Source organism: Peromyscus maniculatus, chromosome 4, assembly GCF_049852395.1.
Source record: "Peromyscus maniculatus bairdii isolate BWxNUB_F1_BW_parent chromosome 4, HU_Pman_BW_mat_3.1, whole genome shotgun sequence".
Taxonomy (NCBI): domain Eukaryota; kingdom Metazoa; phylum Chordata; class Mammalia; order Rodentia; family Cricetidae; genus Peromyscus; species Peromyscus maniculatus.
The window spans coordinates 47,301,048-47,316,425 of NC_134855.1; the positions used below are offsets into that span (position 1 = coordinate 47,301,048).

Sequence of the window (15,378 nt, forward strand, 5' to 3'; positions counted from 1 at the left end):
AGCCAAAATAAACTTCCTTTTTTTCATACTTACTCAACTCATAGATGTTTCTTTTTTTTTAGGTTGTTTTTGTTTTTTGTTTTTTGTCTTTTTCGAGACAGGGTTTCTCTGTGTAGCTTTGCGCCTTTCCTGGAACTCGCTTTGGAGACCAGGCTAGCCTCGAACTCAGAGATTCACCTGGGTCTGCCTCCTGAGTGCTGGGATTAAAGGTGTGCGCCATCACTGCCCGGCATTCATAGATGTTTCTAATAATACGAAACATGCTATGGCACAGGCTTCTTCCATAATTACCTACTGGTTAATACCCTCTAGATTCAACTAACAAAAATAAAAATAAAGACGTGCCTGAAGACACAGCTCAGTGGTAGACGACCTGTCTAGCAAGAACAAGATCCTGAATTAGTGTCCAGCTCCATAAACATGCATACATTCCTACATACACACCTTACTATGAACACATACTAAGGACATGGAGTAAGTCATAGTGTTACACCCAATCAATTGTGTGCTAAGATTAAGGAGAGAGACAACATTATGGGTTCCAAAGACTTTAATAAATCACTATTTAAGTAGAGTTGCTGATCGATCATGGCTGCAGGACAAGGACTTGGGAGCCTTGCTTTTCTTGACAGCCCTGAGCAGGAACAGAAGCAGGGCAACAGTTTCCAAACATTCCATCCTGCCCAGAAGTTCCTTAACAGGAGAGGAAATAAAATAGCTTCAGGAAGTCCCTGAAACTGATCAGATTCACTACCTCCCCTCCTTGCTGCCAGAATAGGCAATGAAAGCTGAGATTGCCTCTCACAGAAAGGGAAGGTGAGCTGCAAAGACTTTCAGCTAAGCTGCTCTGGGACCAGACCCGCTGCCTGCCTTTGAAGATGAAGAAACCAGCCAAGCTGCCTGGAAGAGGTTTAGACCAACTGTGGCACCTGGAAAGGACACTCTCCAACCTGTTGAGCTGCCTGCAGGCTGTGCAGTGTGCTCCACGTTCCCAGCTTTGGGAGCTGTCACCCATGATGGCCGTTCCCTATCTGGGGCGAGTAGACACGTGTGTTTCATCTCCCCAGGAAAAGTCTTGTCACACAACAGGGGGTGAGGTGGTGGAATTAATAGGAAAGGATATGGAGTATGCTTCTGGAATCCTGACATTGCCCTTGCTCTGTCTTAATCTAGTAGAGATCACATCTTCTTTTGTTTGTTTTTTCAAGAGAGGGTTTCTTCGTGTAACAGCTCTGACTGTCCTGGAACTCACTCGGTGGACCAGGCTGAGATCTGCCTGCTTCTGCCTCCCAAATGCTGGAATTAAAGGCATGTACCACCATCTCCCAGCTTCCTAGACTTAATTTTTCCACTGGAATTTATTTCCTTTTCTTTTTGGGATCTGGTACTATGGCTTTTTTGTTTTGTTTTGTTTTGGTTTTTTTGAGACAGCATTTCTCTGTGTTGCTTTGGTGCCTGTCCTGGATCTCGCTCTGTAGCCCAGGCTGGCCTTGAACTCACACAGATCCACCTGGCTCTGCCTCCCGAGTGCTGGGATCAAAGGTGCGCGCCACCACGGCCTGGCTTGGTACTATGGCTTTAAAGGATGTATTTCTCTTACAAAGTAAGATCTTAGGTGAATGGGCCTGTTGAAAAGCAGGTCTTGTAGTTATTCAGGAATCTGAATTTCTTCTATCATGTTATTCTAATGTCTGCCAGGTCCTTGTCGTTGGATGATTACAATATGTTGCATTGGACTACAGATGGCAGATGAAAATAAGAGGTAATGTTTTAAGGCCTGAACCAGCATGCCATTTTGTCTCCAATTCCACCTTTGAGAACTGAATCACATGGCCAACAGCGGGTGAGATGGCTCAGCTATTAGGAGCATTTGCGGCTCTTGAAGTGACACCCATATTGGGTGGTTCATAACCACTTTTAACTCCAGTTCCAGGGTCATCTGACAGCCTCTTCTAACCTCTGCTGGCAGCTACACACAAGGTGCATATACACACAGGCAAACACACACACACACACACACACACACACACACATATAAAACCAGGCATGGTGCTGTACACCTGTAATCCCAGCATTTAGGATTAGAGGCAGAGGCAGACGAGTCTCTCTGAGTTTGAAGTCAGCTTGAAGTACATAGTGAGTTCCAGGCCAGCCAAGACTATATAGCAAGACCCTGTCTCGGAAAATATAATTCCCCGAGTGCTGGGATTAAAGGCGTGGGCTTTAAAGGCATGGGCTACCACACCCCGAAAGCAGCTCTTTTTTTTTTTTTTTTTTTGTCACTAGTTTTTGAGCATTGGCCGAAGGTGAAAACTGGGAGCTCCTTGAAGGCAGACCGTCTTCCTACATACCCTGGGAGAGCATGCCAATGTTTACAAAGTGAAGTGCTTCATGTCGAGAGCGCTGTGACATCCTGACGAAGACGCACTTACCCAATCAACTCGCAGGACACACTCCGCTACCTGTCAGGGATGGATTTAAAAGGCCGACAGACCCTACCCTCCCAAGGAGAAGATGATGACGTAAGTCAGGGAACGCCGGGAGACGCCTTCACCCCCACCCACCCACCCCTGACGCACTTCCGGCGCGACGCTTTCCCTCCACGCCTGGCCTGGGCGGTGGGGGAGGGAGGCGGTTAGTGGGCTTTAGCGCCTTTCCTGACGGCGGTAGATTTGAAGCGCTTTACAGGCCTGGGCCCCGGAGCAGGGGAGTCCGTGGCGGTGCAGGTGAGAGGCGCGAAGGCGTGTGTCGGCGTGGCGTCCGGTGCCGCGGCCCCCGGGTAACGAGAGCGGGAAGGGCCCAGGGCGAGGGGCGGAGCCGCGGCGCCCGGCTGGGCCGGGGTAACCGTCTTTCCGCCGAGGTCTCCGGGCTGTTCGGGCGCGGACGGGTGGCCCCGGGGCCCGCGGCGCGGCCTGCGGCCCCCGTGGTGACCGGGACGGCTCGCCGTCGAGCCCCCCGGCGCAGGAAGCCGCTCTTCCTCCCCAGCCCCCGCCCTCCCCGCCCGGCGCACACCTCCTCCCTGACGCATTTTGCCGCACAGGCTGTAATATGGCGGCAGCGACGGCGGCCTCGGCTCCCGGGAACTAGGTTCGTTTTGGATGCTGCCAAACCGTGAGGCCGAGCGCTGCTGCGCGGTAGGTGGGACGTTTGCTCGGGGAAGGAGGCGGCGCAGCGCCGAGGGCCTGTCAGGTTAGGGTTAGGGAGGGACGGGCGCGGAGCCAGAATCCCCGGGAATAAAATCGACACGGAGCTGCTCTCCTCCTCCTCCTCCGACCTTTTCCTCTGGTAGGACAGCGGTTGTCGTGCATGCCTAAGTGACACAAGGCCCTTGATGTTAAGGCTTCTCCTAAAACTCAAGTGTGGGATCTTAACCTTAGCTCTCCAGAAGTTTTCCCACGTTCCTTCCTGGGCAGCTGGAAGCGGCCGGGCCTTTGGGGAGGAGGGTTGTGTTTAGAAGATGGTTTCTGAAGCCCGTTCGCCTTCAGGAGGAACGTACTGCTTTGGCCCGTATTTACTCTGATGTCGAACAAAGTCAGCGTTAGCTGGCACCCACGTCTAACCGTTTTTGGAAGACCTTGTAAAAGCACCACCTTGTGCACTCAACTTGCTCTCTTAGCACGGTACATTCCGGGCACTAAGAGGGTCTTTTTTGGTTTTGGTCACCAGTACATTTAAGAAATAATAGAATATTTTGGAAATTTGGAGATTCCATATTAACTTTGAGAAGCTAAAACCAGAAAGGATAAAATATGCATGTTTGTGTCGTTGTCACCCTATTGTATAAAGAATAATGACTAGTAATTGCTCTTTTGTAACAGTTACTGGAAGGTTCGACTAAACGTTTTGTAAGTTTTAAAAGACTGCCATAAAATTCAGAAATTGCACAGATATTTAGAATGGCTGCTGCTGCTTTCATATATATATATATATATATATATATATATATATATATTTTACAAATCTGAAAGTTAACTTCTGATATAGTGTCACAATGCCCATAATTCCACATTCAAGACGAAAGGTCATTGTTCAAGGCCAGCCTGAACAACTTGATGAGACTCTTATCTCAGACAAACAAAAGCATTTTCTTAGGGACTGAGGGACCACACTCTTTAATTTTAATATGTGGGGTGTAATTATTCCTATAAAAGTTTACATTCCTGTTTAATTGTTTAACAGTTTCTTTAAAGCTTCGTTGAATTGATTGGATTGTTGTGCTTGCTCCCTAGGTGGGTTGGAGTGAATGTGTGTCTTTCACAAAAACTATTTTTCTTTCTATAAGCCAAAATTTGGACCTTGAGGTTTGCAGGCAGTACTTTGTACTTAAATATTCAGAGAAAACTGCTCTAATTGGAACTTGGTGTTTTACTGATAGGGAAAATCTTGTACTTTGTTTTGCGTTGGTGACATTATTAAGGCAAGTACTCTACCACTGAGCTATATGCCTAGCCCTTGCTCTCCACTTGTGTTTGTGTGTACGGATTCAAGACCTCACAGCTGTGAGGCAGCTACTTCATCACTGGACCACAAACGAACCCCTCAGTTTTCAGAATGCTTGTTAAGTTGTGTTTCTGCAGCCAGTGGTTTGTAGATATCAAAAACATTGAAGAAAAAGGTACTATTGGGAAGAACATAGGTGAAAAAAATGTTGGCTTTTTTTTTCTTTACTTAATTCATCAGCAGTGCATGCATTCATAAATGTATGCAAATGTTTTGAGCCAGTTAATTTTCATTTCTTATTTGATCCATGTGAATACTTTTAAGAGTGAGCTAACGAAGCTAGTGTGAATGTTACAGTGCTTCCCTTGCAGGTAATTTTTTTTTAAGAAGGGATATATTTTTACCCAGTTATGGACATCTCAGTCCATGGTTGGCCTATTGCTTTGGGGCCTGTGACGAGGCGTTACATGTTGGGGAGCACACAGTAGAGCAAAATGTCTTCCTCTTGGAGTCCAGGAAACAGAGGGTGGAGAGGCTGTCCCAATACTACCTTAAAGGCCCTCCCCACCCCCCCTCCCCCGTGACCCAACTTCATTCCATTAGTCCCCATCTCTAAAAAATCCACCGTCTCCTTATACTCCCTATAGTCCTAAAGGCTGGCAACCAACCCTTTAACATATGGCCTTTGGGGGACAATTAATATCTAAACTTTGAGATAGTGTCTTCTAGACCTGACAGGGAAGGTGAATGCAAAAATAAATAAGTAGATAGATAAATAAATAAATAAATCTCCAGTATGGTTGTCAAAACAAGACCTGCATAATGACAATACCAATTGACATGCCAGTATGGATGGGGAAATTCCATAAGATCCTAACCTAAATGAAGAGTTGCCAGCAATTGATGACTGCTGAGAGAGGGAGAGTAAGTTTTCTTCAGAGGTGAGCCCCAATAGGTTATCTAATCCCAAATAGTCCTAAGACACATGCACATATGAGCAACACTAAGTGCACTCAATAGGGTGTGTGTGTGTAACAATAATATAGAGGTCAAGACTTGAAAGGAGTTTTGGGAGGACATGGAGAGGGAGGAGTAGAAATGATTTAAATATAGTACTTATGAATGGAATTCTTAAAAAAATTGATTTAAAAAAAATATCAAAACTGTAACAAAGTTTCACTTCTCTTTGTATTCAAAGCTTAGTCAGTCCTCCATGGAAGTAATCTTAGAAGTAATATAGAAAGTTGAAAAATGGTTCTGTAGGTAAAAACTTCATACCACCAAGTCTGAGGATCTGAGTTCCATCCCTGGAACCCACATAGAAGAAGGAGAAAACCAACTTCTTTAAGTTCTCCTCTGATCTACACACATGTGCGTGGCATGTGCCCTCCCCCCACAAAATAAAGTTAATAAAAATTTCAAAGTGATTTGGAAAACACAAAATAATGATACTTCTATTACCAGATGTTAATGTTTCTGAAAACTGCTTACCAATGTGGCACTACTCAGCACAGTATTGGCATTATGTTTATATGCACATATTTTTTTAGAATTTTTATGTGTGTATTGAGTGTTTTGCCTGCGTGCGTGTGTGTGTGTGTGTGTGTGTGTGTGTGTGTGTGTGTGTGTTTGTTATGTGCTCCTAGTGCCCCAGAAGAGTATGTCAGATCCCCTGGAACTCCAGATCTCCTGGAGTTATGGATGGTTATAAACCAGCATGTGGGTGCTGGGAGTTGAACCTGGTCCTCAGCAAGAGCAACAAGTGCCCTTAACAGCTGAGCCAACTCACTAGTCCCTGTACTAGTTTTCACAAATACCATAATTTATACACTATAGATGAACAAAATAGTCTTTTCTAAAGGTACTACAGTTATAAAATTGTTCATTTTTTTAGTGAAAGTTATTTTAAATTTTAAGTTTTTCTTTTAAAACATTAAGAATTTCTAGATCATTACATTGATATACATGAATGACATTTCATTTTCATGTATCCTACCATATTTAACATATTTCTCTTTTAGAATGTCAAAGAAAGGAAATAGTAGTTTTAAGTGTACTGGTTGTAAATACAATGTTTTATGCAGTTAAGGGCTTATAGATCATGTTAAAATCCTTTTTCCTTTTATTGGAATAAGGAGTATTTGCACGCCCACAATTGTATTTTCTTTGAAAATGAAATAGTGTGTTGTTTTTGTTGTTGTTTATAAAGTGCTATAATTCAAAAAAAGCAAAGTACAGACATAAAAAACAAAATCTTAAAGATCTGGAATACTTTTAATTAATTTAACTTACCTGAGTCCTGTAAGAAAATGGTTACCTGTCACAAACCTAGCAGATGCAGGGTGTGCTGTTGCCACCTTTAATCCCAGCAGAGGCCTGTGGAGCTCTGAGTTCTAGGCCAGCTCAAGTTCCAGGACAACCAAGGCTGCATAAAGAGGTCCTGTCTCAAAACAACAATAAATAATAAATTAAAAAAGAAATAAGCCTAGTTGATAAGAACATAGTATCTTTCTTGCTGTCTAGGTAGGTTTTGAGCTGACGAGTGAAAAAGGAAAGAAATGAGAAAACAACAACAAAGCACTTGAATAGAAAGCATCCTAGTAGGAAGATGAAGGGAGTGGGCCCGATTTCATTAGCGGTACAGACTGATGGGATTATTAATGGTGGATTCTGGGAGAGTCAGTAATAGCAGTGCATCATATGAGGAGTATACATATAAGGAGATAACAGCACAGGTTATAATAGCACAAGCTCTATCTGGGTGTTTCAGTACACGTTTGTCACTCCAGCAGTTAAGAGGTGGAGTTACCTGGGCTGTGGTGGCGCACACCTTTAATCCCAGCACTTGGGAGGCAGAGGCAGGTGGATCTTTGTGAGTTGGAGGCCAGCCTGGTCTACAGAGTGAGATCCAGGAAAGGCGCAAAGCTACACAGAGAAACCCTGTCTCCAAAAAAAAAAGAAAGAAAGAAAACTAAAAATAAAACCCAACAACAGAACACTAACTGTAACTGCTTTCAGGCCTATTTGCATTGACCAGCGTTCTTTCTGTTTGATGATGAAGTCCTTGGCCCAGGCACTGTGCTTTGTGTAGAAGACAAAGTTATAGCAGGGACCTGTGGCACAGGCCTCTTGAAAGGGACTTGAGGCACAAGCACTTGAAAAACCCAGGCAGGAGGATTCTAAGTTCATGGCCTGCCTTGGCCACAGTGTGTGTTCAGGCCATCTTTGACAACTATGGGAGACCTTGTCTCAAAATTTTTAAGAAATAAAAACAACCCAAAAAGCCAGAAAGATTTTGAGTTGGTGGAATTTATAGACGAGTTTATAATTTTCACTGAGGAAGGACTGTTGAGCCCATAGAGTGAGTTCCCAGAGTACTGTGGCTGAACTGAATCTTAAGGGACATGTAACCAGAAGAATGAGAAGGCGCAAAGAAGCAAAGACTTGTTGGCATTTTAATCATTTTTAGAGAATCCACTGTATTCCTTTAAGGGTAAGAATCTGTAATGCTGACTCTGAAACTTCAGATAACTCTTTGAATGTGAGAAAGTCACTACATTATTTATTACCTAACTACAAATACTCTACTAATTAGTTGCCTATATACTTAAATCTTAAAGACCCATTAGGGTGGATATGGAAATCATTTTACATATGAAACTGCAAAATGAACTCGTGACCGCTCACTGATGTTTCCAAAATAAACAAAAATATATTTGAAGTTTAGAATTTTATGTTTATAAATATTTATTGTTGACATGCAAAGGATTAATAAACATTTTAAATAAGATTTTAATCATTTGCATAGAAAGTAAAATGTAATACAAAGGTAACAGTTATAGTTAGGATTTTGCATGCATTTTTATAACTAGGTTGTGTGTGTGTGAGCTTATTAACTTTATTTCTATTTTAAAAGTATTTTCATGCCAAGCATTATAGTGCACTCTTGTAATCACAGTACTCAGGAGGCAGAAGCAGGATTGAAAGTTGAAGTTCAGCCTGAGCTACATTGGGTGACTCTGCCTCAAAAAAAATGTATCTCTAATATGAAAAGAAATAAATTCAATGTCACTCACATTTCTGAGAAAGTCAGATAGGTGAAGTGAGTTTCTAACACCAAGTAGATGATAAATGGTTACAGTTCATAAGCAATAATGGAAACAGGGTCAAACTAGAACCTGCATTTCATCTCATGGGAGCAGTATATGCTGGCTGTTGTACAAAAATAGGACACTGTGCCAGGTGTGGGGATTATTTTTCAGAAAAACTCAAATCTGGCTTTATGACATCAGCTATAATTCATTAAAGCTAAGCAAATTTGTAGCAAACAGATATTCATAAGTAATCAATCACAAAAGATTTAATTATATTCTAAAACAACTGGTGACTAATTTTTTTCCTCCTGAAATGGGTCTTGCTATGGCTGGTTATAGACCGAAGACCCTCTAGAGTGCTGGGAACACAGGAGTGAAGGACCATTTTCTTGACATTTTTATGGGCTTAATTTTTCTTTTAAATTTTCTATATCTTAGTAATATAATCTTAGTAATCTCCTTTTTCTTGAAAAAAATGAATTAGATGTTTGTCTTACTGTTTCATACTTCAGGTATTAAGAAATCTTTGAGAGTCATAAATACAGAGGAAACATATCCTATTTATAACTAGCAATTGTTAAGTCTCTAGTGATGATTAGTAATTTTGCTTATTTTAAACATTATTTTATATGTGTGGGTGTTTTGCCTGCATGTATGTGTGTTCACCATGTACGTGGAGGGCATTAGATCCCCTGGAACTGGAGTTAACAGGTGGTTGTGAGCCACCATATGGGTGCTGGGACTCAAACTTGGGTTCTCTTGAAGAGCAGCTAAGTGATTTTTAACGGCTGTACCATCTTTCTGACCCCATTTAGTAACTCTAGAGACATAATATATATGCCACCTTTCATGTCGCCATTGTTCATTAGGTTTGTTTTGAAATGGGATCTCTTGTTATGCAGCTCTGTGTCCTGCAAAACTCTTTGTAGACGAATTCACAGAGATCCACGTGCCTTAGCCTCCTGAGTGCTGGAGTGAAAGGTGTGGTAGCTTTTTTTTTTTTTTAAGACAGACTATCACTCACTATGTTATCCTGATTTAGTGCCCCAGTGTTTGAGTTAAAGGAGTGCGCCATCATGCCCGTCCTTCAGTTATTTTCTATAACTGGATGTGACTCTATTGTCACAATTAAAATTTTAAGCCAAGGTATGCAGGGGTATAACTCAGTGATAGAACACAAGTATCATGTGTAAGGCCCTGGGTTGAATATACCCAGCACCCCCGCCCCCCCCCAAAAAAAAGACAAAAGGAAAGTCTTTTCACAGTGAAGAATATAGACCTTTCTGGGTGTTGCTTATCTTAACATGTCACAGGCTGTTTGTCAAGGCACCTTAGAAATTTAGTTATGATTATTTAAATAAAAGCATGTATGTTTTACTCTCTTCTGAGCAGATGAAATGGTCGTTTTTGTAGTCTGTTAGTTTGGCTGTTATTCAGTACTTGCTGGCTTTGTTTCATCTGCTCTTCACCTTACTGTAGCATTCCCTACCAGGTATTATAATTGGACATTTTAAGTCCTTAAAATAAATGGTTTACAAAAACAAAAATGTCAAGTGAAAGGTAGCTGCTATGGAGATAAAGCTGTCTACATAGTATCTCACATTAGTGTGTGCCTTTCATAGGCTATCACTCATGATCAGAAGTTACCTCATGTAAAATTTAATGTGCTTTTGATCAGAATTCTATCTACCATATATTAGTATCTTTAAAATACTACCCTTTCAGGTCAGGTCATCTCAGCACTCAGGAGACTGAGGCAGGAGGATTGCCATAAATTTGAAGCCAGCCAGAACTACATAGTGAGACTTTGCTTCAGAAACAAAACCATTTCCTTTTCTTCATAGATGATTTATTTTGGTTTTGTTTGGAACTTTGAGTATTTCTCTTTACTATCTCACATTTTAATCAGAGCTCTCATTTTCTGTTTCTTAGGAGCAAAAGGATTGGCTAAGTTGCCCTTGGTGGGTTTTTGTTTTTTATTGTTTGTTTCTCCCAACTTAAAGGTAATGCTCATGTTCTGTTGACTAGTCATACATACTTAATATAGTTTTCTGTATGGGATGGCAGTCTGGTTTTGGTTGGTAAAATAGAAACTTATTATATGATAATGACTATGCTCTCTTCATTCCATACTAAAATTGAGAGAATAGAGATTAGCGTGACTCTTGCCCAGTAATTACTGTGCCTTAATCTTTTAAAGTCTTTTCTATTTTCCTCAAAGTACAGTCTGATCTCTAAAAATCATAATGAGTTACCCCATGGGAACAAGTGTAAAATAAATTCAAGTAATGTGTAGTTTATGTGCAGTAGAATTGGTTTTTAGTTATTAATGGAAAATCTTTGCCATTTTAGTCTGCTTGCCTAAAACTGTATCATATACACTCACAGACTGAAGTGTTGGAACCATGGGAATAAAGGTCCAGCGTCCTCGATGTTTTTTTGACATTGCCATTAATAATCAACCTGGTAAGAATATTAATGTTTCTAATTAATGGTTTTATACTAGCATTTAAAATTGATAGCAAGAAATTTAAACCAATTACCTTCTTTTTCAGCTGGAAGAGTTGTCTTTGAATTATTTTCTGATGTATGTCCCAAAACATGTGAGAACTTTCGTTGTCTTTGTACAGGTTTGTTTGCATTTTCAATTGCCCTCATAATTCCTAGAAATATTAGATGTGAGCCCTGCATGTGGGCTCACATGTAATGCCAAAACCCAGGCTTAGTCAACAGCGTGAATTCAAGACCAGTTTGGGCCACATGCAAGATGTGATTCATACTCCTATAAACCCAGCCCTTGGGAAACTGAGATGAGGATTGTGAGTGTAATGCCAGGTTGAGTTACCATACTAAGACTTGGGTTCAAAAATCCAAGTTAAGTAATCAATTAGAAAATAATATTAGATGTAATAAGATTGTATCTGAGATTGATTTCTGTGTTCTCCAGAAAAATAGGGGCTTTCGTAGAACTTGATTCTTTTCTTCTCATTGACCTATGAATGTTTCTTTCTCCAGGTGAAAAGGGGACAGGGAAATCAACTCAGAAGCCATTGCATTACAAGAGCTGTCTCTTTCACAGAGTTGTCAAGGATTTCATGGTTCAGGGTGGTGACTTCAGTGAAGGTGAGACTTTGAGTCCCACAAAAGAAAAGACATTTATATTTTTATTAACATGAAGGTTTTGGGTGTTTTTGGTAGTGTGTGTTAAATGAGGAAGTGGAAGTCTGAAGACATAAGAGTCTGTCCTCTCCAATATGTGGTTTCTAAGGATCAAACTCAGGTGGACATACTTGGAACTGTAAGTGCCCCATTGTCACTAAAGCTATCTTGCCAGCCCTTAAAGGATTTGTTTTTAGTGACTTCTTTATTATTTTTTAACTACATTTGTACATGTGGCATGTACGCCTGAGTGCAAGTGCCTGAAGAAGCCAAAGGTGTCAAATCTCCTGAAGCCAAAGTTATTAAACTGTTGAGAGCCACCTGACCTGGGAGCTGGGAACCGAACTCAGGGATTCTGTGAGAACAGTGTGTGCTCTTAACTGTCAAGACTTTGTTTCATCTCCATAAAGGAAGTTTTAGTCTGGTTTTCTTCTTGCTCCATTGAAGTCTTCGGTGAAGTACATAGGAATACTCAACAGAAATACAGAAGAGATGGAAACCGAGAAGAGAATTTCACCTCTTACTCCCAGTGCTAGGGAGTAAGCCCAGGCCTTATACATGCTAGTTAGATGCTGCTGAGTTGGATCTCAGGACCAGTTACATCTTTCGTGAATTAATTTCCCGGGTTTGCTTCTGGGTACAAAACAAAACATTGTAGTCTCTAAATCTGTCATCATATGAATTTGATTTTTGCACAGCTAGAAGTACTTTCCGCAGTTTTTTTCAATTTTATCTATATTGCTCTTTGTAAAGATGTAAAAAACTACATTATTTTTGAGGATACTTTGAAAAAGTATCATTAATTCCTATTAAGAGAATTGTATAGTCGTTTGACAGATCTTTTCCCCATAGATTTTTTTTTTAACATTTATTTATTGTGGGTGTTGGTGTGTCATGGTATGTGGAGGTTATAAAACAGTTTGCAAGGGGAGAGTTTTTCCTTCCACCATGTGGGTCCCACGGATTGAACTCTAGCTGTCAGGTAGGATGGCAGCAGACACATTTACTCACTGAGCAGTCTCATGTTTTTCCCATGAATCTTAATAGGCTTGGGTTTTTTGTTTTTTGTTTTTTCTTTTCAAGACAGGCTTTCTCTGTAGTGCTGGCTGTCCTGGAACTCACTCTGTAGACCAGGCTGTCCTCAAACTCAGAGATCCACCTGGCTCTGCCTCCTGAGTGCTGGGATTAAAGGTGTGTGCTATCACTACCTGGTAACTTGTCGAATTCTTACTATGGTATCATAGGAGAAAGGTAATTTCGGATCTTGTTGTTATTGACATTATATTATCTTAAAATTTATTGTGTTCCTTTGAGTGTTATTGATTCAGAATCATTTGAGTACCTACTTGATGAGAACTATTTAGATCCTGAGATCTAAGAGTGATATTTTTCATTTCTAGGGAATGGAAGAGGAGGAGAATCTATTTATGGAGGATTCTTTGAAGGTAAAATTTTCACATCTAAATTGTTTTTAATATTTTTCATTCATATAAATTACAGTAGGTCTGGAACTTGAGTTTTCATACAACTATAAGCAGATAAATATAGAAATAACCTTTTAAAAATATTTATTTTTATTTTATTTGTATTGGTGTTTGCCTGCATATATGTCTGTATGAGAGTATTGGATACCCTGGAACTAGAGTTACAGACAGTTGTGAGCTGCCATGTGGATGCTGGGAATTGAACCTGGGTCCTTTGGCAGAGCAGTCAGTGCTCTTAACCACTGAGCCATCTCTCCAGCCCCTAGAAATAACTTAATGGTTTTTATTTTTCACTTTTGGTATTCAGGAGAATATTGTATCAAATTTCACTTTTTTTTCTCATACTCTAATTAAAGATTGGAAGGTAAGTTCTTTCCATTGGAGTAAATAATGCTATGATGAAGGTCAAATTATAATGAGTCCAAACTATGATGCTCACCAATGAGATGGATAAAATGTAAAGAAATTACATCTGGACTCTCTTACTGTATTGCTGTTTATTTTTAGTGCAGTGTTGGGATCAAATCCCAGGTCTTGTGCATGGTAGGCATGGGAATTTTAAGTACTTTAGAATCGGTGATACTTTAGACTTGATTAGCATTCATGGGGCACTGAGTTCAGTCCTTTATGCAAGGGAGGAAAAATTAGTATTAAATCTAAAAAGACAGGGAAAAATAGATTCGTGATTGGTTCTTTCTTCCTTCATAACCTACTTTGTTGTTTGTGTTGTGTTTGACAGTCAAGAACACTTCCAGCCAGGCATGGTAGCACTGATCTGTAATACCAGCACTGGGGAGGCTGAGGAAGGATTTGGAGGCCAACTTGGCTTAAATAACAAGACCCTGTCTCAGTTAAACAAACAGGAACATTTCCATTGTGAGCAAGAGTGGAAAATGAATTTTTGTGAGTGTGATGTATGTGCTCATGTGTAGGCTAATAGGAGCATTTGCATATGTGTGCAGACGAGAGGAAGACACCAGGTGCTCTGTTGTTCTCCCTTAGTCCTTTGAGACAGGGTCTGTCCTTGAACCTCAAGCTAAACTATCAGCCAGCAAGGCCCAGCAGTTCTCCTACTACTGCCGCCCACAACGCTGAGGTGACAGGTGTGCAGTGCTCAACCTGGTTTTCCACATGGGTTGGGTCCTCAGGTTTGCACAGCAAACCTCTTAACTACTTGAGCCGTCTCTCCAGCCTTTAAAAGGACTGTTTTGGAGCTTCTACTTCTAACATAACTGAAAATTTTTCTTCTCTTTAGATGAAAGTTTTGCTGTTAAACACAACAAAGAATTTCTCTTATCAATGGCCAACAGAGGGAAGGATACAAATGGCTCACAGTTCTTCATGTAAGTATTTAAGATCTAAACTACCCCTTCTAACCTTCCCCATTGCCCTTATAAAAGAAGGATTGTAAGATTATAAGAGGTGAAGCAAAGAATTACTGAGGGGGATAGTAGAACAAGTTACTAGAGATAGATAACAGAAGATAGAGCTTGCTGAGAAAGTAGGAGAGGTGACTTAAAGGCATTTCACTGTCAGAGGACAAACTGAGGTATCCATCCACCTTGGGCACCATCCAGCACTGTATCCAGCACTCTATCCAGCTTTCGTTTGGTTTTATTTTTTTGAGACAGGGTTTTTCTTTTTCTTTTTTTTTTTTAATTAAAAAAATTATTTATTTATTTAAATTACACTCATGATATTAATCACATTTGTGGTATTCATAGATTACATTCACAGTATTCATTCAATTATATATATGTGTATATATATATATTTTTTTAAATTTTAAATGTCAAATGTCATTTCTTGAAGGGGGTCAGAGGTTAAATACAGGCTTACAGCACAATGGGAGGACCCCGGAGGACAGAAGTTTGCTACTGATGTTTTACAATCTTGTATCTGAGCTGTTAACTCCTGTTATTCAGGATACACAGACAAGGAACTTCCCTTAAGCATTCAGGAGGGTGGAACCTGGCAGGGAATTAGCACTGGGAGGATATCAAGGTCAAGGTCCGCAAGCAAGGCAGCAGTTACAGGGGCCAGGGCCCTGCAGGTCCCCCTTTTATTAAAAAATGAGCTTCTGACTTGGGTTGCGTGGGACGTCAGCAGGTCACCTTACCGGTCATGGAGACGCCTGCCCAGGCCACACAGGTGCTCTGTCTTAGGTTGGTGAGTGCCCCCCAGGAATTACCCATCTCTGA

General features: G+C 40.8%; 1 protein-coding gene across 11 annotated transcripts in view; it reads left to right on the top strand.

Annotated features, from left to right (window-relative positions):
• The first annotated feature begins 2,585 nt into the window (after positions 1 to 2,585).
• The window catches only part of Ppig (peptidylprolyl isomerase G), a 29,149-nt gene continuing 16,356 nt past the window's right edge, over positions 2,586 to 15,378 (top strand). The window contains exons 1-7 of one of the 11 annotated variants that reach the window (XM_076569606.1): positions 2,588 to 2,726; positions 10,467 to 10,537; positions 10,887 to 11,000; positions 11,090 to 11,164; positions 11,550 to 11,657; positions 13,094 to 13,138; positions 14,433 to 14,524. In XM_076569606.1, the coding sequence (XP_076425721.1) occupies positions 11,120 to 11,164; positions 11,550 to 11,657; positions 13,094 to 13,138; positions 14,433 to 14,524 (290 nt within the window). In that variant the 5' untranslated portion in view covers positions 2,588 to 2,726; positions 10,467 to 10,537; positions 10,887 to 11,000; positions 11,090 to 11,119. Of the gene's footprint in view, positions 2,727 to 3,034; positions 3,135 to 10,466; positions 10,538 to 10,886; positions 11,001 to 11,089; positions 11,165 to 11,549; positions 11,658 to 13,093; positions 13,139 to 14,432; positions 14,525 to 15,378 lie in introns of those variants that run through there. The other 10 variants (XM_006972390.3, XM_006972389.3, XM_076569604.1 and 7 more) reach the window with 10 other exon arrangements.